This window comes from Sardina pilchardus, chromosome 17 (genome assembly GCF_963854185.1).
Source record: "Sardina pilchardus chromosome 17, fSarPil1.1, whole genome shotgun sequence".
Taxonomy (NCBI): domain Eukaryota; kingdom Metazoa; phylum Chordata; class Actinopteri; order Clupeiformes; family Clupeidae; genus Sardina; species Sardina pilchardus.
This window is the reverse complement of record NC_085010.1, coordinates 30,350,509-30,376,994: the sequence shown is the minus strand read 5'-3', so window position 1 is coordinate 30,376,994 and position 26,486 is coordinate 30,350,509. Positions and strand designations below refer to the sequence as shown.

The following is a 26,486-nucleotide window of genomic DNA, read 5'->3' as shown; positions in this document are numbered from 1 at the left end:
AACACATCAATACTCAATGACCACAAACTTACACACTCGTAGCAGTATGAAGGCAAAGTGATGGATCCATGCAGCTAAGCTTGCTGGGCAGATAGACTACGTTCACTTCATTAATTTGTGCAGGCACAGAGTGAGTGCCCTTGAATCGATTCACAGTGTGCTGTGGTGAAGAGGGTTGTGTTAAGGTGAGATATTAATTTCTCACAGGCAGGCCGATCTTCCCCAACTCGCCCCTCTCTCCCGTATCTCCTGGCCGACCGGGCAGACCTAGTGGGCCCTACATCAAAGGAGATGAGAACATGAGAACAGGGGAACAGGGGAACATAAGAACATGAGAACGGTAGAACAGAGCAGCAGGGTTCAGTGAATGGATACCAGGATGAGCTCATGCTTGAACTAGCATCTTGCCCTCACAGTAATGGAGGGACGGAGTGGACAAAGGCCAGAGTGGACGAAGGGACTCTGCTCATGCAACACAGCCAATGAAGACCACAAACAAGATCCCATCTTGGCATAATTAACGCTATCACATGACAAGCATACGACGCTCTTCCCAAACATGGACCAGCAGCTGTTCTGGGACTCTTTGAGGCCCTGAGTATCTTGGCATCTCTCCAGAACAACTATAGACTAAGGTAACAAAGAACACAGCAAAGCAAAACTAAACAGCAGTAGGCAGTGTGGCTTGGAGTGTTTACTGGGTAGCCTGGCAAACGCACATATCCTGTCTGGAGTCTTGTTTGTTTCAGAAGCCCCTACAGGCTCAGTGCTAATGATTAGTATAACGTGCGTAACCACACTTCCTAGAATAAGGGGGGGGGGGGGGGGGTCCTTACCCTTATGCCCCTCTCTCCCGGCTCGCCCGGAACCCCCAGGTCACCCTGCAGGAGGAGGAATCCGTCAGACATGCACAATCACATGGAGGCAATTAGGCCAGCGCCGCTCACTCACACAATACACTCTGGAGGTTACACACGTTGTTGTAGGTAAATCACGCGGAGGACAAATAGGGCGCGCTCATTCTTCGATAGTGTGTGGGTGCTGTAACAGGTCGGGGGAGCTTAGAGAGATTAAACCATACAGATAATTCTGTATGGTTACTCTCATATTCAAAATCTCCTTTTAATAACAGGTTCATTATATGCCATTGTTTCAAGGGAAGCAAACACCATGTGATTATTTTCTAGTCCCTCCCTTTTGCCAAATGTGAACATACAGTATGAAAAAGCCTTCTAAAAGTTTGTTGTTTAAATTCATGTTTTAAATGCATGCATGTAACAAAGAGACAATATATGAGTTTGGCTGGTGCTAGTGTTTAGTTTGAGTGTGTGTGTGTGTGTGTCCGTCCAGGTCTGTTACTCAACTTACCTTAAGTCCCATATCCCCTTTAGGTCCTGATTCACCCTAGAACGCCAAAGAAACACAACTTATGTAGACAAGCCATAGCGCCCTTCAGCTCGTCCCACATTCGCTTGAGGATCTCTTCTCTCACACACAGGCAGGGAGGAGTAGCCCAGCAGCAGGCCCTGGGGATCTTACTTACATCTTTACCTCTTAGTCCGGGGGCTCCGGGGTTGCCCGGGAATCCGATGGAGCCTTTCTCCCCCACAGAGCCATCGTTGCCCTGGGACAGAAAGGCCAGGCTCCCCTCAGTAGGCAGTAACAACAACAGGGCTTCAACAAAAACAGGAGGGTAGAGTACGGTCTCCTATGCTACAGTAACTATGAAGAACGTAAGCTCACTTACCTTGACTCCAGGTTTCCCTGACAGTCCAACATTACCCTGATATAAAATCAATGGAGCATAAGAACATTCATTTATTTAGGGCAAAGAAGTTCTCATCATCACTTTATCAATATCTGAGGAAAACAAGATAGATAGATAGATAGATAGATAGATAGATACTTTATTGATCCCCAAGGGGAAATTCAAAAAGAGTCCAACAGCGTACCCTCTCTCCCGTGTCCCCCTTGGGCCCAGGCTGTCCAGGGATACCAAAGCCAGGGCTGCCCTGCAGAGACCCACAAGCACAATGATGCTCCGTAAAGACCAACGACAAACTTCAGAACACAACATAGTATTAAGGGCCGTTCACACCAAGAACGATAACGATAACGATAACTATAACCATAACGATAAAAGCGTCCACACTGGCCAACGATAAGAAAAGTCTCTCCTCATGTTAATGAATGTGATGGCTAGAATATTATTGGTTCTGATTGGCTGTTAGCTTTTTATCGTTCTCAAAATCGCTCTGAAAGTGATCAGCAACGATATCGTTCTTCATGTCGTTATCGTTATAGTTTATGTGTGAACGTTGTCATTCATATTAACGAGAGTGATATTTATTTATAGTTATCGTTATCGTTATCGTTCTTGGTGTGAACGGCCCTTTAGTCCATGTTTGACATGACACAAGAGACTGGTCAATCAACGAAAAACCTGTGCCTATCCAGACTTTTATTGTTGTATTGCGGTACTATTACTGTGCATTCAGACCGAAACCGTCAAAAGCGTCAAAGTCGCTGGTGAAGCTCATAGCTCGACGCTCAACCCAGTTCGGCGCCGAAAGCGTCAAAGCCATGGCGTGAAACATTCGTACAAACCACAAGCAGTAATCCTGTGAGTTTGACATTCTGATTGGTTGACGCCGAACCGTGTCATAGCTTATTACCATAAACTTAACTGAGGCTCAACTTTTTTTTGACGCCTGTGACACTCATGAAGCCACGCTCACGCCCAGAACGCTTTTGACGCCAGTAACGCCGACTCTCCATAGAAAATAAATGATTTCCGGCACTCTTGACGCTTTTGACGGTCTTGGTCTGAATGCACAGTTAGAGTGGTCAGACGTCTGAAAATGGAAGTGAAACACCTACGTACCTTCACTCCTTTGTCCCCTTGCTCTCCCTTAATGCCCTGTGGTCCAGCAGGGCCTACAGGCCCAAGGTCCCCCTGGCAGAGCACACAGCACATTTAACATTATGATTTAACGCCATGAAACCCTCACATCACAGCGGAAATACTCAAGTGCGTGGCATACAGGAAGACTGTGATTAGGGTTTTTGTTCTTCGTACAATCCACAGTTAATTCCACAGTTACAGTAGACTACAATTGCCTCCAAAAGACGTGACAGATGTTGTTTTCCATTGTTCACAAAGAAAACATGTGGTTGTGTGCATATAATTAAGCAAAACAGTGCATTTTACAATTGATTACACTCTCCTACAAATGAATTTCACTCTAGACGGAAAGTTAGTGACAGAAGTAGTGGCATATTGAGTCCCTTACCCGTATTCCCTTCTTCCCAGGGGGTCCAAGCACCTGTCATTGATGACATTAGGATGACATTAATGCAGTTTAAAAAATCACAGAATTTAACTGTATCACACTATCCAAAAATAATCCTCATTTTATGTCTTACCCCTTTGGCTGGGTCACCTGGGACTCCTTGTTGTCCCTTTAAAAGGAAACAATAGCATCTTAAATTAGACACACAGAACAACATAGCCAGCAATGCAGAACATAGACAGATGCAAACCTACAGTACCACTGCCTACCTCTGTAGTCATTATTGATCAAGCATTTGCAGCATCTTCAAAAACCACTCAAGCTTACCTCATCACCTTTAGGTCCAACAAGTCAAAAACCACTCAAGCTTACCTCATCACCTTTAGGTCCAACAAGTCAAAAACCACTCAAGCTTACCTCATCACCTTTAGATCCAACGAGTCCTTGCAAGCCCTGAAAGAGGGTAGACATTATTTGACAACATATAAGCAAAATATAAATATGACATAGTCACTAAGGTTTAAGGTAGTAAACGCTGGGCTTATATCTGGCTGGAGAAATTACAGGATACTTAATTTGAGTTAATCAAACACGAGATCACCTCTCCATATGTTGAGTTAACAGTTATGTTTAGTTTGTTTTTATTCACACCTGAGATCCACATCAGCTTAAAGGGACACTTCACCGATTAGCATTAAGCTTTGTATCTTTAGAAAAACAGTCATGTTTTTGAATGGTCGTGCATCATTCCCTCAGTTTGCTGATTTCAATGAAAACCATGAATAGGACTTCCTGCTTTCAATGATGTAAAATGATGATTTTTACACCACTGAAAGCAGGAAGTCCAACATTGAAATCCATATTTCTCCCATCTCAAGGCAAACTGAGGGAATGATGCACGACCATTCGAAAACATGACTGGTTTTCTAAAGATACAAAGCTTAATGCTAATCGGTGAAGTGTCCCTTTAATTTACACTGCCATTCAAAAGTGTGGGGTCACTCAGAAATGTCCATTCCACTCCATTATAGACAGAATACCAGTTAGGATCAGCTGCATTGTTTTTTTTTTGTTTTTAAATCAAGGCAACAGTTTTCAGATTGCATTATGTGTTTACATAATTGCAAAAGGGTTCTCCAATGTTGTCCAAGTTAGCCTTATATATCAGATAAGTAAACAGTATGTGCCTTTGGAACACTGGATGCATGGTTGCTGATAATGGCAATCTGTATACTATGTACTGTAGATACGGCATTACAGATCAGCCGTTTCTTTCTACAATAGTCATTTGCAACATTTATGAAGAAAACAAGGGACTACAAACTTTGAACGGTATGTGTATCTGCCATCTGTTCATTCTGAGCACTGAGTCAAGCACCTAATCAATGCCTCTTAGTCACTCTCACATCTTATTTCAGACCCACAGTGTTAATGATCACACTAACCAGCCAAGACGCACTCTTTCTTCGAACCCTCACGAAACCCTTTCAAATGAGCGCACACGCCGTGGGAAACTTAAGAGCAATCTACAGCAGGTACTCTAGTGGCCACGGTTGAGCCATCACATCTTCATAATCCTAATACCAAGTGAATAGTGGACTTTAAACTTCAGATTCATTCTAATGCATTCAGGCTTAGAGTCCGTCTAGGTGAGTGTTTCTCTTTTTTTTCTCTCTTCACTTTGAGGGCAGGTTAAAAAAGAGCGTTCAAAAAAAAAAAAAAAAAAAAACGTTATTTAATTAATGAGGATCCAGAGAGGCGAGTATCAGCCTCAACCTGGGGCTAAAATCCATGGCTGGTCGGCGGTCAGGGGCGGAGGAGGCCTCCTCTGCACTAATCACAGGCCTTAATTTCCCCAGGGGCGCACCCACCCACTGTCTGTATTAATAACCCGCAGGTTTAATCACACATCTATGAAAAGCAGGACAGAAAGTTGAAGGGCTGCTGAACTAAGTGTGTGCTTATGAGTAAGTGCTTGTATGAGTGTGTGTGTAAGAGGGAGCATGTGAGATGAGATGAGAAAGTGCGAGAGAGAGAGAGAGAGAGAGAGAGAGAGAGAAAGCTGAAATCTAGATCTTCAATATATACTTTGTTAAGATGAATGGACATGACTGACCATTTTGTTGTGAGGTGTGGTAGACTAGGTAATGTGTGCGAGACATGAATTGCTACTAACTTGAATGCCGTGAGGTCCGGTAGACCCGATCTCCCCTCGTTCACCCTGAAGAGACAAAACACAGTGATCAGAGAAAAACCTCATGGGCATGATAAACAAACAGACTCATTTAAATAAGGCAGAGTGGTTAGCGCAATAGACCACTGCACACCGTAAGCAATACTATGCCAGACCATTACTGTATATTGTCATATCACTATGCGCAGCCATCACTATAGAAGAGTTCTGTCTGTTCTTCTCCAGCATTATCAATAACACTAAATCATTTGTACCATAAGATGAGCTTCTTTTCAATAATCATCTGTCTACTGGAGTATTTTATATGCAGATGTGGTTTCTGCTAAGCACTGTTGATGAGTCACGGACCAGCAACTCCGATAACAATACACACCGCTGGCTATTATACTCCACTAATTGGGGAATTTGTGTTGAGAGACACTCAAGCCCAGAAAACAAGACCACTGGTGACCAACACAACACTGCATCGCTCTGCTGCGGGGGGGGGAAAAAAACATCTCTTCTTCACAAGACACTTAATCTTTATTCTCTTTTTTTTCTCCCTCTTCTCCCACAACTCAGAGTTATCTTTACTCCAAAGGGCTCGGCTCCGCCAGCCAATCAATTCCCAGCGTTCTCTGACGCATCCTCCGCTTCCGCGTCAATTCCCCTCCTAGCGCACTAATGATGTAGACAGCGGACACCCGCACTGGAGAGCCCAGGACTGCGCAGAACAACAGAAGGCCTCGGCAGCTGCAGGGGATGGATCTGTGGCTAATTATAACCGTCTCTCCACACCCACGGTGGACCGACCAGCACCATCAACAACATGGCATTGGAAAGAAATGGATTCCTTTTTTTTTTTTAATGGTTGATTTCGACACACATACAGGCCTTTGGATGCCTATAGAAATTGTAGGTGAGCAGATTATGGGATTATGCCGAGGCAGGTGGGATTATCTCACCTTCTCGCCCTGGTCGCCTTTCAGGCCCCTCTTTCCCTGTTTGTGGAGAGGAAAAGCACACATGAGTCTAAAGACACGCTAGGAACTAGGAACTAGAAGAGGGGCAAGATGAACTCAATCGCAAATATCTACTGTACGATGGATACATTATTAAGATATTACTTGTCTTATGTGGCATGTTAGTTCTCCATCCAAATCATGATAGATGACTTTAATAGCAAACAATTAGATTTTTGACCTAAAGCGTAGAAAGTGAGTATTTTACAAAGAAAAAATATTTCAATAGTTAAAACTTACCCGAGGACCAACGACTCCCTGGGTCCCCTGACTTCCAGTCTCACCCTTAGCATGAGAGATAGGAAAGATTGAGTCTTTATTGGACAGTGAACAAGTGAACACAGCAAGTACTTTCTGAAGAGCTAGAAGCACAGCCTGTAAAGCCATCTACAATCAACTCACCTTTGCACCTACAGGGCCAGATGGACCAAATCCTCCCTATAGAGAAGACACGGTTCATCATTTCAGAATTGTAGTAGAAGTGCTCGGAATTTCAATTGGGCTCACTTCGTTTTGATTAGCTCTATCCAATTACTGAAATTTAAAGCGCAGATACTTCATGCAATGACTTGTGCTGCACCTACAGTACCTTCTCCCCTTGCGTCCCCTTTGGTCCCTGCACACCCTGAGTCCCAATGCCCTCTTCTCCCTATAGGAAAACCATGAGCATTCATTACCATGATCACTCACTGATGGATAGTAATTTCATTGCTAGTTCAGTGTAGTTACTGCATGGAGCACCTTTTCTCCTTTTTGTCCTGAAAGTCCCGGGATCCCAGAAATACCAATCGGACCAGGTAGACCAGTCTGACCCTTAATGGGAGGCAAAATGGAAAGGATATACAGTGAGAAGAAAATGCAAAAGGTAAACAATCAATTGAAATTCAGACGTTATCCATACATCTCTTTGAGCAAAAGCACCACTTCCTCAGTATGTTACATACCATACATCTGGATAGCGGGTAAAGCGCAGTGCTATCCTGGTGATATCATTTACATGCTACAGTGTCCTAACAAGACTGCTTACTTTAGAACCGGGCTCTCCCTGGTCTCCTTTAGGTCCAGCTTTCCCCCGCAGTCCCTGACAAGGACACATACAGTGAGGAGCATATGTATTTGATACCATGCTAAAACAGGAATATAAAATCATCATTTGACAATTGATCTTAATGCCTTAATTCAAAAAATGAGTAAAAATAAAACCGCCAAGGATGCCAATTTTCTTTGTGATTGAAGAATGTATTGTAAATAAATAAATGTTTTCCTTAAATGCTAAGGGAAGGATGTATTTGACCCCCTATGTAACCCTATGGGAATTTAACACATAGGGTTAACATAGGGGCAGGCAGATTTTTATTTTTAAAGGCCAGCTATTTCATGGATCCAGAATATTATGCATCCTGATAAAGTTCTCTTGGCCTTTGGAATTAAAATAGCCCCACATCATCACATACCCTTCACCATACCTAGAGATCGGCATGGTGCTTTTTCCAGTAGGCCTATTAGCCTGTTTGATTTGCATTGAGCTCAATGAGCATCAAACAGGCTAATAGGCCTACTGGAAAAAGCACCATGCCAATCTCTAGCTATGGTGAAAAGTATGTAATGATGTGGGGCTATTTTAATTCCACCGGCCAAGGGAACTTTATCAGGATGCATAATATCCTGAATCCATGAAATAGCTGGCCTTAAAAAATAAAAATCTGCCTGCCCCTATGTTAACCCTATGTGTTAAATTCCCATAGGGTTACATTGGGGGTCAAATACTTCCTTCCCCCTAGCATTTAGGAAGAACATTTATTTATTTATGAAACATTCTTCAATCACAAAGAAAATTGGGGTACTTGGCGGTTTTATTTTTACTCAATTTTTTAATTAAGACATTAAGATCAATTGTCAAAGGATGATTTTATATTCCTCTTTTTAGGCAACTTTAGCATGGTATCAAATACATTTTCTCCTCACTGTATGTCTCAGTTACATGAGAGAGTTTTTATAAAGACGAAACACAGACATCCATATTCATGAAGACAAAGAGAACAACAGCACTATATCTTACTTTAAGACCTGGCACTCCTGCGTCACCCTGAAACAGCCACAAAGAAAGCATAAGAACACATAGAAACACAGAAACAGCAGCTCAGATTACTGCACATTAGAGGCACAGCACTGATGCGCTGATATTTCTCCCTTACTTTGACTGACGCTCCTGGAATCCCAGGAGGGCCGGATTGGCCGGGGAGGCCGGGAGGCCCTGACACCCCCGGTACCCCTGGAGGACCCTGGGGGCCCTGTGAGAGACAGAAGACATTGTTTCACCAGACCCAAACGTGTAAACAGTAGACAAAACAATATGATGCTCAAATAAGATAGTGTAGTGGTCAAGGAGCTTGGCTGGCGTGCAGTAGCCTGAGAGTTGTGGGTTAAATTCCCGGCTTCCACCGTTTTGCCCTTTAGCAAGGCACTTAATCCCAAGTTGCTCCGAGGACAATGTACTCCCTTGTAATATAGTTGACATATAAGTCACTTTGGACAACAGTGTCTGCTAAATTCAAATGTATTCACAACTAAGTACTTTCATGGTTCCATTAAGAACATCAATTACATGGCCTACAGTAGTAAGTTTAAAACTAATACTAGTTGTTAAGAAATCAGAGTTCATACTCTGACAGCAAGCTGAAACCTAGGTATTTCTCCACATATCCTTTCAATTTCATCACAACTGCTGTGTGCGGACAGCAGAATCTGTATTCTATGTGAGAAGGTGAGTCAGAGAACATTCTGAGTGTTCACGTATATCTTATTCATTCATCTATACGTCTATAGGAAGTACGAGCTACTTGCAGAGGATCCAGGCTCTCCTTTACGCCCGGGTGCCACCTCCATGTTCCCGACCACGTATCCCGGCTCTCCCTGTGAGCAAAAAAACAACGACACCACCCTGTAACATCAAGCTGTTGCGTCACGTGACAAATCTAAACAAACGAGCAATGTCTACACGGGTCAAGCACAGGGCATCCGTCACCTCCGTCATGTAATTGAATACACAACACGTGTAGGCATGAATGATGATACAGTAGGCTGAACTCACCCTCTCTCCTCTCTGGCCCTTCTGTCCTCCTATACCAGGAGGTCCCTACGAGGTGAACACACACACACACACACACACACACACACACACACACACACACACACACACACACACACAGACACATTAGTGTTAACTGAATGAACGAGTGAGTGAAAGAATGAATGGCTAATTATGGCACACTGTCTTGACTTGAGTTCACTGCTAGATGAAGTGTGTAGGCCCTGCATAATTAACCTGCAATCAGAGCTCTGTGTGAATGGTAAATGGGGATGTGTAACATAATACAGTACATGAATGTGTGTGAGTGAATTTAAATGAAGACACTATAAGTGAATAGGAGGAGTCCTCACAAGATCTCCAGAGACTCCAGCTGGACCCTGAAACAGACAGAGAAATTGGGACATTAATCTCACAATTGTACAGGTAGCTACAGTAGATGCTCAGTGCAGTTTGGTGGGACAGAAGTCTGATTCAGTGCGTCAACGTAATCAGCCAAAAGTTAGTAAATAAATAAATCCATGACCAAGGTGTGAACACATTGACTGTGCAGACAGGTGCTTCTGTATGTAGGTCAGTGTTTTACCCTCTGTCCAGCCGAACCAGGTGGTCCAGTCCTTCCAGGTCGTCCCGGCAACCCAGGAACACCATCTGTTCCAGGAGGTCCCTGTCCAAAAATATTCAGACTCAGCAAAACACACAGACCAAAGGGAAAAAGTCGCCAAATATGCCAACAAACGTCTGTCCAGTCAGTTTGGCATTTTTCTGCTTTGTTTAGGGAACACATGCCCCATCTCTTGAGCCTCATCACACCGTCTCTGTCAGAAGAGGAGAGAGCTATCGGCTTTCTAAGACAAAAGCGGATGCCATGTGTGCGCTCATTAAGGGGAGCCTGTCACCCTCTCCTCTACAGTGGCAGCCGCTCTCTGGCTTTGATAGAGGCACTGCCTTTCATGGTTCACAGCAGGGCGGACGGACTTAAAAAAGAAAAAGAACAAATAACAAACAGCGCAAAGGACAACAAGAGGTGCCGCAGACACTAATGACTCTCTTAAATCCCTTTATCCCGTCCCCCAAACGAGGAGCAAACTGTCAAACCGACACACACACTCATTACCGGGGCTAATCAAACAAAGAGTGAGTTCAAACAGCAATTAGCGCGACGCTATACAAATTACATATTGGATACGGCATGGCGGAGTGGTGCTGCACAGAGACGGCTTGCCACACCCTGCAGGTACTTTTCCACTCACCCTCTCTCCCTTCTCTCCCTTGGAGTTTAGATTGAAGGGGTCGTACTCTCCAGGCACCGGCTTCAATCTCTGTGCAAATGAAGTCAGAAAATGAGCTCGGCGTGTGTGCAATTCTGCAGGGGGCTCTTTCAGTGGAATGAATGGATGAATAATTGAAGCAGGGAAATCATGAATGAGTTAATGGACTGGCCAAATGATGAGGCTTTGACGTACCAGTCCGCCTGATGGTCCGGAGCCATCTCCCTGCACAAAGGATGAACAGATGACAGACAACGTAGAAGTTAAGAGTTAACAGAAAGCAGGGAAGTGTTTTCCAACTTTAAAATTCAAAAAGTAATACATAAATTAATGAATGAATAAATAAAAAACATCAACTGAAAATCATAGAGAAATAGAAAGAAAGACAAAATGAACGAGAATGAGAAAGCAGAATATCACAGTAATTTACCTTTTCACCCTTTTGACCCTGCGAACGGAAACAATGAAATGAAGGGTCAGTCAGGCTTTGGATCTATGGGTGTGAATGGGCAAGCTGCTGAAGACAGGACAATGTTGATGCTGACAGGCATGACGAGTAGGGGCAACCGTACCTTGGTGCAGCTGGATGGGCAGGGTCCCTCTGGCTTGGCCAAATCCTCTGGGTCTTCGGTGGGGGTATCCAGCTGTGCAGACTGAATTTAATTAACTCGACTATTAATACACTCAACATGCACACACACACCATGCTGGCTCAACACAGGATGCCTATACATGGCATTTGGCATGTTGTTATACTTCATATTATAAGTCCTAGTCATGACTAGAAGAGAACTTCAATGAAGATCTCTACTGAAGACGAGCTTTAAGTCTAGGACAAGGCTTAATCTCTGTACAGGAGGCCAGCTTTTGGAGTTTTTGAGTGTGGTCCAGGGTTATCCTCTTTTGACCGCATAAATGTGGTAAGTTTGGACTTCACATTAAAGTCTATTGGTGCTGCTCTAGAAACTAACAACCCTCATTTTTATGGAAAGTGAGACGTGAATATATTGGATAATGTTTTTAAAGAGATAATTAAGGGTTTACCTATCACATATTAACCAAATGAATGGCACTTCATGCATAATAAAGGGTATTTCATGGATTCAGAGAAAATTAAACTAAATATAATATTTTTGAAAGGATTTTACAGACTTTGCTGCCGGTGTTATTAATGATAACTACCACTCCGCATCTTTTATTAAAAACAATTCTAGACACACTTTATAGACTTAACTTTTCAGTCTACATCCAGCAGCAAAAATAACCAATAACATGCAGGTGAATTGCATCAGAAACATAGCATTAATAACAACACCTACAGTATACATCTACAGTATACCTCATCACCATGCTGCTTGAACTCGGACATCAGCGCCTTACTGCAGAGGCTTCGTATGAACTCCCGCTCGATGTGGGGGAAGTCATCGAAGGAGCTGGCCAAGAAGACGTTCTTGTAGCTGGTGGGATATGCCATGTTCTGCAGCTCCTCCATGTCAGCTCGTTCCACACCAATGGCTAACACACTGACACCTAGTTTAGAAAAGGATTCATGGAAATCGCCGGACAGTTACAAGGCTATAACATGCTTATAACTGGGTAATAAACCAGTATGGCTATGTTAGCCATTTTTCCTCCAAATTGCCATGTAATATAATCATATGCAAGAAACAATGTCCTGATTTATTCAAACAAGCTTATTTTACCTTCTCATTTTTCTGATGTCATCCTATGGTTGCTGAGTAACATTCAAATGAGTTGGCGGTACTTCAAAACTTTGAAAGTCACTCAGAAAATGTACAATGACATCAGAAATATAGTCTCTCAATTTTTTCAGAGCTGTCATATCAAAAACTAATAACCCTCTCTTCACATGCAGCACAAGTTTAAATCACTGTGTTAAATCACTGGGCGAGACTGGACAGTGGACTGACCGAGGGCATGTGCGATTCTGGCGGGAGGCAGCACGTTGTCCTGAGCTCTGCCGTCTGTGATGACCACCAGGATGTGAGGGACCTCCTGTCTCATGCCCACCGACTCGTGGAACAGCTCCTTCAGCACGTAGCTGATGCCTCGGCCTGAGGGACACACGGGCAGTCAGAGCCTCTCAGAGATTGACTGACTGCTTTAACGTGTTTGTGTGTGTGTGTGTTGCGTGTGCGCGCGTGTTGAGTGTGCGTGTGTGTGTGTGTGTGTGTGTGTGTGTGTGTGTGTGTGTGTGTGTGTGTGTGTGTGTGTGTGTGTGTGTGTGTGTGTGTGTGTGTTTGCTTGCACACGTGTGCAAGCGTTCACCTGTTTTGGTGTTTCCTCCTCCATAGCGAACTCCTTTGAGAGCTCTTAAAACTGAGGTGCGGTCTTTGTGGTCATTCAGATGGAACTCTATCCGTGGATTGTCACTGTAGTGCACCACTGCAATCTGAAGACAAAATACACAGAACAGTTTACAGTATCCAACCCCTTTTGGAAAAATAGAATCATAATTATTGACATAGGCCTATGTGTCAACATAATAATATGACATATTAAACTTAGATTATTTGGAGTTCGGCGATTGGTTACCTGTGTGCCCTGAGGGCCAATAGACGGGAAGTAGGTCACAACCCGGAAGAGGAAGTCTTTCAGTTTTCCAAAGTTGTTGGATCCAATGCTCCAGGACTCATCCACCAGGAATACGATGTCAGCCTTGACCTTACCACATCCTGCAACACACATATACACAATACACACACATACTCAGATATACATTTAAAAATCAGCACAACCACAAAACATCTATTTGGGTGTACAGTAATTTCCAGCATATAAGCCGCATTGTGTATAAGCCGCAGGACAGTGTTTTATGCAAGTTAAAAGAAACTAAATCATATTGATACCATATTAACTGTTCCTGTGTATTAACCTCATAGCTGAAGAAATTTAGCAAAATCAATGTATAAGCCGCGGCTAACACTCAGGGAATTACGGGTAGTACCTGTCCCAGGAGGAGCAGTAGTCTCCAGGAAGTCTGTGTTCTTGGCGTTGACCGGTGTGCGTGTGCTCCTGGCAGTGGTGCGGGGGGGCATGGCGGCACTTCCTTTGGTGGTCCTGGAGGCAGTGATGGCGTTCATGGGAGACGGGGCCGATGTACTGGACAGAGTGTGCAGTGGAACCAGACGAGGTTTCCCCACTGTGGACACACACATCACACCAACCATGATGCTGAGCCCTGATAGCAAGTGCAGTATATCTACTAATATATATACCACTAGTACAGTAATTTCCCGCATATAAGCCGCATTGTGTATAAGCCGCAGCACAGTGTTTTATGCAAGTTAAAAGAAACAAAAAATATTCAACCATATTAACTGCCCCCCTGTATAGTCAGGGGGCCAAAACTGATATTAAGACTTTGTCGGACACTTTTTGGTACAAGCATACAACCTATCCACTATTGATATTTAACCCCTCAACATGAATTCTAGACAGGTTGTCAGGTTAGAAAATGTTATTTTGTCCATTTTAACACTATATTCTTAAAAATGGAAAAAGCGGATTTTTCCCCCAAAGTGCTTCCTTTTTCTTCCATGTTACCTACTGTAATTTTGGGCAAATGTGCAATATAATCCAACTTGTGTGCAAGCATGATCATTAAAAAAATAATGATCAATAAATACCACAAGAGTATCACACCACAAGGGCCACTGTTGTGTCAGGGGGCCAATTCTGAAAAGGGCTTCCGTTAAGACTTTTGCAGACATGTTTTGGTTCAAGCTGTCAGTGTCACCCTATTTTTTTTTGTTAGAAGACACAAATAGGTAAGATATCAGGGTGGTTGTGAAGACAAAGTTAAAAGCTTGTAGGGAGAGACATGCAATGCTGCACAAGTTATAATATTTAAATGTTACAGTGAAAATGTAGAACTGTAGATGGTGGTGTATAGTGCTATTTAACTTCATTAATATACCAGGTTGTGACACAAATGATATTTAATGGACATACTACTATAGTTATTCATTCAATCCAAACATAACTGCTCTCTCACTTCTTTAGGGTTAGGGGTTAGTAACTAGTTAGCAATAACAACTTTGTTATAGTCGTATGGCAAAGGTATGTTTTTCCCCTGTAAAACCCGGGGAGTTAACTGAACTCAAATTATTTGAGTACTGTAAAGCCTGGGAAGCTAACTTATCTGAAATTATTTGAGTAAACCGGATGCCTTGACATTTGAGTTTGGCAACTCATTTAATTTGAGTGTCAATAAGTCATTCAACTGGAGTTATTAGTATATTGTACAGTATGTATTGCATTTTGTGTTGGGATAACTAAGGAGTCAAGTAAACTACACTAATTTTATTTAATAACAACTTGAGTGAATTATCATGACAAGTAAGAATTATGTAGGCCTACACACGAAAAAATGCAATGTACTCAATGTGTGAGCTATCATTTTCTATGGATTATGGGTAAATGCTTCTTTGATGTTCTAATAAGTATTTGTTCTCTTAGCTGTTAATTGTGGCTTCTTACTGTTTACCAGGTGATGGGCAAAAATATTGTGTTGATGATTTTCAGAATATGGTCAGATATACCATTAAGGAGAAGCCCATTCTCAAAATATAAAGAACATTTTGAAGTTCACTTTTTCTTGGCCTAATGCAAAGTTGATTGCGTTTCCCAATTTGACTTTGACCTATAGTCACTTGAAAGTATCACAAAGTTGAGTATCCCAATGGTGTGATTGAGCCTCCTATTGTCTGTCTGTATTGTCTCTTGGGGAGATACAGACACATTATGCATGTTTACATTGAGTAACTACTGTATATTACCCCTCTTATGGACAGGATATGAGCTTCAGGAGTAAAGATTTCAGGATTTTTTTATAGGTTTAAATTTCTATTAAATGAATAGGATTACTGCAGAATGATGGTAATTGTGAAACATAATATTTATCACCATGGCAGTACTGGCCATCATGATATACTGTATCTTCAGATTATCATTACGTCTGTCAGAAGCATTACAAGTGATCTAAGATTTTAAAATCAGCCCACAGGCCAAGTCTGTTATGGATAGTCATCTGCTTGATGGTGTGTGGTGTCAATGTAAATAACACAATAACATAACAGCTATAGTATAGCCGTACATATAGTTTAACTATTGCATTTTAGATTCAATTTCAGTCAAGATTAATATGTGATAATGTGTTAAGAATACTATGGACAGTGACATTCTGGGAAATGTAATGTGTGGTCAGCCATTTCTTATTGTGAATATACTTCTTGCCATGATTACTTAATTGAAATTAGTGGCATATACAGTCATGGCTGAAAGTGTTGGCACCCCATGCAATGAATAATGTATCATGAATAAATAAATGTTCTTCCTTAAAAGACTGGGGTCATACGTATTGGCACCCCTATGTTAACCCCATGTTCTCAACTCCCATTGAGGCAGGCAGATTTTTATTTTTAAAGGCCACTTATTTCATGGATCCAGGATACTATGCATCCTGATAAAGTTCCATTGGTCTTTAGAACTAAAATTGCCCCACATCATCACACACCCTTCACCATACCTAGAGATTGGCATGGTGTTTTGTTCAGTTTTGTTCAGTTAGCCTATTAGCCTGTTTGATGCTCATTGAGCTCAATGCAAATCAAACCAGCTAATGGGTGTGTGATGATGTGGGGCTATTTTAGTTCCAAAGGTCAAGGGAACTTTATCAGGATGCATAGTATCCTGGATCCATGAAATAAGTGGCCTTTAAAAATCTGCCTGCCCCTATGTTAACCCTTTGTGTCAAATTCCCATAGGGTTACATAGGGGTGCCAATACATTTATTTATTTATGATACATTATTCATTCACATAGAAAGTTGGTGTCCTTAAAGGTTGGATATGTTCTACTTTTATTACTTAAGGCATTAAGGTCAATTTCCAAAAGATGATTTTATATTCCTCTTTTTAGTCAACTTTAACATGGGTGCCAACACTTTCAGCCATGACTGTATTTTACTCAAGTTGAAATTAGGTGAATAAAATGAGTATACAGTAGTTACTTTTGACTCCTTAAAGTTATCCCAACACAAACTACACACATAGAAATAACTCAGCTGAATGACTTATATACACTTAAGTTAACTTCCCGGGTTTTACAGTGCAGCCAAGCAGTGGTGCTCAGGTAGGCAGCCAACAGCAGGGACCATGTCCATGTGCTCAGTCTGAGTCCTGGTCAGGGACATCGACACTGCCTGGTACTGCACTGACTTCCACTTTCCTCACATCCACATATCGTCAACTCCAAGCACCTGACCTGTACTCACCAAGCTCCAAGCACCTGACCTCTGTGGTTAAAAGCTGGGGGGAAAGCATGCCATCCTTTATGTGCCTTCTTCTGTTGGCTGCCTATACCCGAGCACCACTGCTTGGATGGGGAAAAATGCCTTTGCCACACGACTATTACAAAGTTATTACTACTAACTAGTTACTAACCTCTAATCCTAAAGAACTGAGAGAGCAGTTATGTTTGGGTAGAATTGATAACTATAGTGATATGTCCATTAAACACAATTTGTCACAACCTGGTACATTAATGAAGTCAAATAGCACCATAGACCACCATCTACAGTTCTACATTTTCGCCATAACATTAAAGTATTACAACATGTGCAGCAGTGCACTGTCTCTCCCTACAAGCTTTAAACTTGGCTTGACTCATTCCCATAGATAGGGGTACTGATTGATAGAGGTTTTGGAATGCTATGTTATGTTTCCAATCTGATATTCACTTTGAAAACTGGCTCTCTTTAGGCGGAGATTGTTTTTTTCATGTTCTAGGTCTGTTGTCTCTTATACTGTACAAGAAATGTTAATTCTGACACTTCAGCAGACATCCCACGAGTGTTAGCTTTCATTCCATACCATTTTTATCTATATGGTCCTTGTGGTTGTGGAGATATTCAACATTTATCGTTGGCATGTCATGTTGAGCAGGAAACCAAAAAATTGGCCTGAAATTGCTTGCACAAGTCAAAAAAAAAAATTTTTTTGCTTGACAACCACCATAATATCTTACCTATGGGTGTCTTCTAACTAAAAAAATAGGTTGACCGCTTGTACCAAAACATGTCCGCAAAAGTCTTAACGGAAGCCCTTTTCAGAATTGGCCCCCTGACTAGTATTATAACCTCGTAGAGGAAGAAATTTTGCTAAATCAATGTATAAGCCGTGGGAAATTACGGTATATCTATACTATAGTATAATCTTATACAGTAATGTTGCACATAACACAACCTCACAGAAGACAGACATACAGACCAGAACCCATCTCTATCTACACTATAACAGATAGGGTTATGTCCAAACAACTAACTTTACAGCAAATACATGGTGCATGCATGTGTGTTTCACTTAGAAACGTGTAAACATGTGTGTAGTGCTCTGGAGTGTCCCCATAAATATAAACCTCTAAACAGCGTGCAGTAAACAGTGTACAAGTGGACACTGTTACCTATCCTTTGGTGAATGGTGGTGACCGGCCCCTCCACCTCTCCATAGAGTGGACGTATGCTGAACACGTAGGTCCGTCCGTACAGCAGGTCCGAGATCTTATACGAAGTGATGGCTGCACTCAGAGTCTCCGTGGATCTCTCCACCTCTGGGAGAGGACACAGGGATGTTCACAGGGATGTTCACAGGGATGTTCACAGGTATGTTCACAGGTATGCTCGCAGGTAAGATATGTTAAGGCTGCTCTGCTTCTTTGAAGTGCAATCAAAGCACGCACATCCAATTTAAAAATGGGAGCAGGACTACAAGCACAGTAATAAGTGAAAGTAAAAGTCCGCTGCAACCAAAACATTTTTTGCTCCCAATTATCTATTTCAGAACCGTGATGTTTCGGGCCTGCAAGCCCTTCCTCTGCAGACGTGCCACTTTTTTTTTTACATGTTCCATTTCTTTGCCCACTGATTTTAACACTAACACAGCATCTAATCTCCATTCCGTGGATGTTGGAGAGAAGCATGAGACCTGTGCACCGTCACTGAGAGATGACGGGACGTCTGGCACATTTACACATTTCAGTTTCATCATAAGGCAAATCAAAGGTAAAGCGCAGACAGAGAGTGTTGATATTTTTGGTCAGTTTTGAAAAGTGAGGTCCAAATGCCAGGTTCTAGCACAGGAGTGGATGTGTCTGCAGGGGTGAGGAAATGGATAGTGTGAATGAGGTGTGGGATATATCCTCCGACGAGACTCATGCCTCCACAAAGGACAGCCCCATTAGCACAACAGCGGAGCTGACCGCCCCGGGCAAAACCACATACTTACTGCATGAGGTGGGCTAACACAGAGAGGCTACACTCTGACCATGCAGCGGAACTCAAAAATCAGCGTGACCTTCTCAACCGTCCAACACCCGATGCGTGCGCTGGGGTCGTTACGGCGAGGGCAGACAGCGTGTCAATTTCCACTTCCTGTCACGGCTACACCGCCTCCCTCGGTGACTTTTCACTGCTCATACTGGTGAGTTGGAGCAGAGGGCTTGTGTGTGTGTGTGTGTGTGTGTGGGGGGGGGGGGGGGGGGGGGGTGTCCTTGCTTGACTTACGTGAGATGTGTCTCCAGGAGAGCAGATAGCCGGACGCCCCGGCCACGCTCGTCCAGTTCAGGACCGTGCTGTTGTCTGTCTTGTCCAGCGCGACAAAGTTATTCACTTTGGGCATGTCCACTACAACACACAGTGACCAGATAGACACAATAAGTGTCAGATAAGTCATAACCCCATCAATTCAACAGTAGAGTGGACAGGCGTTTTTAAAGACAGAGTTCAGGTCAGTTCAGGTCAGCTTTATCCAGGCGCTCAGGTGGACTCACGTGTGCGTGCGGTGAGCATGAACGGGCTGCCCTCTCGTTGGCCCAGCATGGGCGTCACCTGGAGCTTGTAGGGCGAACTCTCTTGCAGCCCCTTGATGGTCAGAGAGGTGGAGGTGGCGGAGACCAGCTGGCTTTTCTCCTCCCCACCTGCAGAGGGCAGAAGAGGCACAATCTCACCATTGTGACCCAACAGTAGGCGTGCCACATGGGTGGCCAATTGGGCCGCCTAAACTGCCAATTCATTCAACGGAAGAGACGGAACGGTCCACTTGACCTTTGACCTTCGACCTCATCCTACTGCTGCCAGGTTACTCAGTGGGCGGTGAGGATTATGGGAGATTTATTGTGGTAATTACAGAAAGAGTCTGAAAGTGAATACACACACACTCACACACACACATACATACACACACGCATGCACGCACGCATACACCACAGAGAGTGTCAGTGACAAGATATTAACCCTTCCTGGATGGATGCTGGATCCAGAGAACACAGTTCCTCCTAATGGTGTCAGAGTTCCTTCCATAGAACTTTCAGCCTGAATGACTGAACTCCATGTGGCACTGACTCTGAAGTCATGTGAGCATGGCAGACACACAGTCTCATAGTGGAGTCATGTGAGCAGGGCAGACACACAAGGCGCGTTCAAGTTGGCTGCGCAGCACAAAAACTGCGCAGCACAAGATGCACGTGGTTAAAAATCTGTCCACGATGGTCTAGATGGGCGTGTTTTCGACTCGGCAGTCGGTATCACATGGCCTCAACTTATCGCGGGAGCAAGGCGTGGCCAGGCGGCTGCTCCGCAAAAGAGCAGCCGGTCTGGAGGTACTGCGGAGAGCAGCGGAGCCTAGACCCTGCCTTCATGACGTCAGGTCTTTGCCCTAATTGGCTTTTACATCCCTGACGTGTGTGCAGGTGTTTAGATGCCTCCCCATATCCACAAGAGTCCGTGCGGGTCCGTGCCTCGTGATTCGTCACATGGTCAAGTCTAGCCAAGTCTACACTACGGGAAGTAGAGAGTGTACAACTTCATAGCAGCGTTTGCATCCCCGCCCCTGCTGCCACCGGCAGCTCTCGTTGCTGCAAAAGGTCATTTGGAGTTGAACTTGAACACGGCTATGGTCAAGTCTAGCCAAGTCTACACTACGGGAAGTAGAGAGTGTACAACTTCATAGCAGCGTTTGCATCCCCGCCCCTGCTGCCACCGGCAGCTCTCGTTGCTGCAAAAGGTCATTTGGAGTTGAACTTGAACACGGCTAATGTCTCATGGTGGAGTCATGTGAGCAGGGCATATACACAGTCTCATAGTGGAGTCATGTGAGCAGGGCAGATACACAGTCTCATAGTGGAGTCATGTGAGCATGGCAGATACACAGTCTCATAGTGGAGTCATGTGAGCAGGGCAGATACACAGTCTCATAGTGGAGTCATGTGAGCATGGCAGATACACAGTCTCATAGTGGAGTCATGTGAGCAGGGCAGATACACAGTCTCATAGTGGAGTCATGTGAGCAGGGCAGATACACAGTCTCATAGTGGAGTCATGTGAGCAGGGCAGATACACAGTCTCATAGTGGAGTCATGTGAGCAGGGCAGATACACAGTCTCATAGTGGAGTCATGTGAGCAGGGCAGACACACAGTCTCATAGTGGAGTCCTAAACCCTGAGCGTGCACGTGGTCTCCAGCGTAGGCCTACCATGGAAGGGGCTCCAGGACACCTTGTACCCCGACACCCCCGGCGTCCTCCTCCAGGCCATCTTGAAGCTGCTGATGCCGATGTCCACCACCTTCACCTCCCTCACCGACGGGATCTGCTCCGAGTCTGTGGGCGAAGCTGGACACACCCAAACCGTGTTGGTAACACTGCTCACACAATACACAACCACTGGTGCTAAGCAGATAGCAGATAGCATCTGAGTATAGATTTTCTTTTCAATCCATAAGCTTTTAAAAATTCACATCTGATGGCTGAAACTGAGATGAGGGTGCAAATGATAAATGGAAGTCTTAACTGAATATCAGATTTATTCCTGCGGATTAAACAACTCTGCCGCAGGCACGTTTCGTTTCATGAAACTCATCTGTAAAAGTAACACTACATGGAGTTCTCCCACTCCCATTTCTGGGCAACTGTTTACCTACCAAACACTTCATCTGAAAATGACAGAGCTTCCGCCAAACTGCTGCTGAGAAATGACTTGAAATTCAATGAGATCCTAAGGTAGCTTACATTGATAAGCATTTCCAGAACATGTTTCCTTTGAACAGTTACATTTGAACGATTTGGTGTTAACATTCCACTCTAACAGTAATTACATTATTGCGTTTGTCAAACTCACGTTCAGTTTCACTGTATGTTCGCGGCGCACCACCTACAGATTGTTAGCAAACATTCGCCAAAAACTCAAGGCTAACGGAATACTGTTTGCGAACGTTCGCAAAAGTTCACCTATAAGTTCGGAGAACTTGAACGCACCTCAGGTTACGGTCTGGAGTGACAGAGACTGCCCGCAGCAAGAAGGCCAAGAACTGCAGACAGTGCCAATCAACTGCTGACGCAGAACGAATCCGTGGGAACAAGGGGGGTTGCTTGGAGCAATCACTGCCTGCTCGCCTCTGGCAAGGCATAATTAGTTGATCAAATCTTGGCCTGTTCTGGTTTCTTAATGAGGGGTTCTCAATAGCACATATCGCAAAAGCAGAAAGCCTGTCACTTCACTTTAAACACAACGTGCCAACTAGTTTCAAGAGACATTTGGAGAACATTTTACAAGCACAAACCAGCAGCTACCTGTACCCATTCCACCAACATGAATGTAATTCTGGTGCCCAGAGTACAACCCAACAGGTTGAAATAGCATATGGGCCATCATGTTGCCCACTGCCAGGACCAGCTCTGCTCATCATGGGGATCTGTCCTAACTGTAACCTGCTTTAAACTTTGACGACTGTGTTACTCTTTGATCAAAGTGACTAAGAACAGGTTTATACAGCCTGCATCTTGCCAGTGTTAACGCTCTCTTACCTTGTGCACCCTTGGCTGACTAATCAGCTACACAGCCAGTACTGCAGCATGCACGCACGCACACACACACACACACACACACACACACACACACACACACACACACACACTGGCCTGCTGCTAAATCCACACAGTGGTACCCTCACTCAATGCTCCCCATTCATCAGCATGATTAATATGATCACCAGTGCTTCTGGCATCAGTCAGCATGCTTCTACAGTACAAATGAGAATATCTCTTATGGCTCAATTATTTCCAGTTCATTTTAACAGCATGACCGCGTAATGTAATGGCTACTCTCCCTAAGACATACTGTATTCTACTCTCATAAGACATCAGACTACCTGTGTGTTGCGAGACAGACATTTCTGGCCCCTCCGTGTTGCCGTAAATGGCGGCGATGCTGACGACGTACACAGTGTTGGGGATGAGTCCATCGATGAGGTGTGTCAGCGCGCTGCGGTCCAGGTAACGGCTCTGAGTTGCTGCACCATCTACCGAGCGAGACAGAGACTCTGGGTTGCATGTGTACACGGTAGTGACATGAAGAAGCTGGCCATGGTATAGAAAACGTAACTTCGACAGTATAGGACAAATATAGAAGGATGAAAAATAAGATGACTTTTGCTGTCTAAATCCTAGTAGTATTTTATATCCTGTGTATTTAACATGAAATGGAAAGCATAGGTATGCCAGTAAGTAGATGCAATTTACTGTACTGTGAACTTCTTCTGACAGAAATCAAAATGGCCAGAGTGGATATTGGCGCCCAGATTCCACTGTCCACCCCTGAGACGAGTGACACTGGTCCTGCACTAGTGCTACCCCACTCACCTGGGCCCCAGAGGACCCTGACTCTGCACTAGTGCTACCCCACTCACCTGGGCCCCAGAGGACACTAGAGCTACCCCACTCACCTGGGCCCCAGAGGACACTAGAGCTACCCCACTCACCTGGGCCCCAGAGGACACTGGTCCTGCACTAGTGCTACCCCACTCACCTGGGCCCCAGAGGACACTAGAGCTACCCCACTCACCTGGGCCCCAGAGGACACTAGAGCTACCCCACTCACCTGGACCCCAGAGGACACTAGAGCTACCCCACTCACCTGGGCCCCAGAGGACACTAGTGCTACCCCACTCACCTGGGCCCCAGAGGACACTAGAGCTACCCCACTCACCTGGGCCCCAGAGGACACTAGAGCTACCCCACTCACCTGGGCCCCAGAGGACACTAGAGCTACCCCACTCACCTGGGCCCCAGAGGACACTAGAGCTACCCCTCTCACCTGGGCCCCAGAGGACACTAGAGCTACCCCACTCACCTGGGCCCCAGAGGACACTAGAGCTACCCCACTCACCTGGGCCCCAGAGGACACTGGTCCTGCACTAGAGCTACTCCACTTACCTGGGCCCCAGGTGAGTTTGTACTCAGTGGCTCCCACAATGGCGCTCCACTCCACATGTATGGAGGTGCTGGTGTAGGAGGTGACCTTGAAGTTGGACACGTAGCCCAGAGGAGCTAGAAAAGAGGAACAATGGAATGGAAGAGAGCGAGAGAGAAAGGGAGAGAGAGAGAGAGAGAATGGGAGAGAGAGAGAGAGAATGGGAGAGAGAGAGGGAGAATGGGAGAGAGAGAGGGAGAATGGGAGAGAGAATGACAGAAAGGTCACATGTGATATCCGGGACATTAAAGAGAAATGGGATCAAACATAGAGCCCCCTGCTCCATGTCTCGTGTGCACATGTGAGATCTTTGTAGGGGTGACAACGTGCCATACGTTAGACCGGCACATCCGGGAACTTGACTCGCGACGAACGTTCCCGCCCCTTTTTGGGGGAAACAAACTACGTCTCCCATTAACTCCAATGCAAATTAGGCTCAATAAACGTAATTCGTACTGAAAACGTAGGAGTAAATGATAACAGAAAACACAGCGAATCAATAGGACCACTCAATATATTACCACTTTGCCGGTCGTTGACCGTGAAAAGTACGTTCAAAAGCTTAATTCAATCAAAGTAAAAACATGTCCCTTCGGTCTCCCGAGTAGCCTGCTAGCAGTAGCAGTGGCCAGTGTCATACCCGGACATACTCTTATCTCATTGAATCTCCAGTTAAATAACTAAATTGTTTTCCTGTATTTTTGGCCTCTTATTTTAATTGTAATGTTGTGTAGTTGACTGACAGGCTTGGATGTAAAGTATGTTCGTTAGATAATTCCAACATATGATCATTTCTGTCATAGCCGATAGCCTAGCTGCTAGTGTTAGCCAAGTGTTAGCCTAGATTTCCGTTTTCGTTGGTCTGATTTATTTTTGGTGTAGCCTAATGTTAGGGGTTCTTAGCTTTGTGGTTGGTACACCCAACCACACAGCAACTTCTCGGCATGTCTGTCTACCGCGAACACTGATCTATAAATAATAAGTTATTCGTTATAGATCAGTGACCGTGAACAACACCCGTTCACTTTGGCTTGTTTCAGGCTTGTTCTGAGGGCTTGTTTCCCCAAAAAAGGGGTGTGGAGCAAACAACCTGCTCTGTGTGACGCGACGCCGGTCGAACGTATACAAACACAAACACTGGTAGGGGTGACGTGCCATACAAACACTGGCACCCTGCAGAGCGTGAGGGTATTGTGGAGCTGCCACTTGTGATCAGTCTCTGGGACATCATGATAAGTGACACGTGACATTGACTTCTTTGATCACAATTCAATGTTACAATTGTACAATTTTAGTGTATGCATTTATATTGCAGATGACCTCGCGATCATGTCATCCACTCATAGCCATCTCCAGGAAAAGACTGACCGGCTAAGCAATTATGCAAAGCAAACTGGTCTGTACATTAACCAGAAAAAGACCCAGGTAATGTGCATCAATACCCCAACAGCACCTCCAATAACCATCGATGGAGAAGTGCTGACATGTGTTGAAGAATTTTCATACCTTGGAAGCATTATAAGCAGTGAAAGTGGAACACAAAAAGACATAAAGGCACGTCTAAACAAAGCAAGAGGTGCTTTCAGCCAACTGCGCAACATCTGGAAGTCCAAACAATACAGCCTTAGAACAAAGATCAAGCTCTACAACAGCAATGTCAAGGCTGTCCTGCTGTATGGTTCTGAGTGCTGGAGAGTAACAAAGCAGGATATGAGAAAGGTTGAAGTCTTCCATAACAGCTGCCTCCGTAAAATCTGCAACATATTTTGGCCAAATACAGTCTCAAATGAGGAACTCTACAAGAGGACAGGCAGCTTTTATATGTCTCTTGACATCAAAAAGCGCAGACTAAGATGGCTTGGCCATGTATTGAGGATGCCCAATGAAAGACCACCCAAAGTTGCCTTGAGATGGACACCAATCGGGAAAAGAAAAAGGGGCAGACCAAAGAACACCTGGCAAAGGACAGTGATGACGGAGCTGAAGGGGACGGGTCTTTCCTGGTGAAGCACAGGCCAAAGCACGAGACAGGGTTCAGTGGCAGGGTATGATTGCAGCCTTATGCCCCAAATGGGACGAAGAGGATAAGTAAGTAAGTATTTATATTGTGAGTATAAATGCTCACAGTTCAAGTGTGAGTGCGTGTCTTTGTGTGTTTGTGTGGTGTGAGTATGTTTCCATGAGTGTATGAATTGTATATTTATCTATTGCTGTTGACATTACCATGTGTATTCTATTGTTGCTGTTGTTGTTGTTATTGTTGTTGTTGTTGTTGTTGTGTCCAGGTGTCACTTACAGGTGCGGAAGGTGGCGGT

At 44.3% G+C, this 26,486-nt stretch overlaps 1 protein-coding gene across 1 annotated transcript in view; it reads right to left on the bottom strand.

The window, feature by feature from the left end:
- Positions 1-26,486, bottom strand: part of col7a1l (collagen type VII alpha 1-like) — a gene marked incomplete at its 3' end in the record, with an annotated part of 61,697 nt that overhangs the window by 16,341 nt on the left and 18,870 nt on the right. The window contains 39 exon segments of the mRNA XM_062517925.1: positions 206-277; positions 837-881; positions 1,369-1,404; positions 1,544-1,624; positions 1,748-1,783; positions 1,953-2,012; positions 2,885-2,956; positions 3,294-3,326; positions 3,427-3,462; positions 3,711-3,746; positions 5,470-5,514; positions 6,432-6,467; positions 6,729-6,773; positions 6,891-6,926; positions 7,078-7,137; positions 7,230-7,301; positions 7,516-7,569; positions 8,548-8,574; positions 8,684-8,779; positions 9,333-9,401; positions 9,580-9,624; positions 9,930-9,956; positions 10,163-10,243; positions 10,830-10,898; positions 11,043-11,072; positions 11,278-11,295; positions 11,420-11,491; positions 12,187-12,377; positions 12,779-12,922; positions 13,137-13,260; positions 13,404-13,543; positions 13,816-14,010; positions 18,288-18,479; positions 19,432-19,551; positions 19,698-19,844; positions 21,399-21,536; positions 23,072-23,221; positions 24,135-24,248; positions 26,468-26,486. The exon segment at positions 26,468-26,486 is cut by the window's right edge and continues 111 nt beyond it. Of these exon segments, the coding sequence (XP_062373909.1) occupies positions 206-277; positions 837-881; positions 1,369-1,404; positions 1,544-1,624; positions 1,748-1,783; positions 1,953-2,012; positions 2,885-2,956; positions 3,294-3,326; positions 3,427-3,462; positions 3,711-3,746; positions 5,470-5,514; positions 6,432-6,467; positions 6,729-6,773; positions 6,891-6,926; positions 7,078-7,137; positions 7,230-7,301; positions 7,516-7,569; positions 8,548-8,574; positions 8,684-8,779; positions 9,333-9,401; positions 9,580-9,624; positions 9,930-9,956; positions 10,163-10,243; positions 10,830-10,898; positions 11,043-11,072; positions 11,278-11,295; positions 11,420-11,491; positions 12,187-12,377; positions 12,779-12,922; positions 13,137-13,260; positions 13,404-13,543; positions 13,816-14,010; positions 18,288-18,479; positions 19,432-19,551; positions 19,698-19,844; positions 21,399-21,536; positions 23,072-23,221; positions 24,135-24,248; positions 26,468-26,486 (3,063 nt within the window).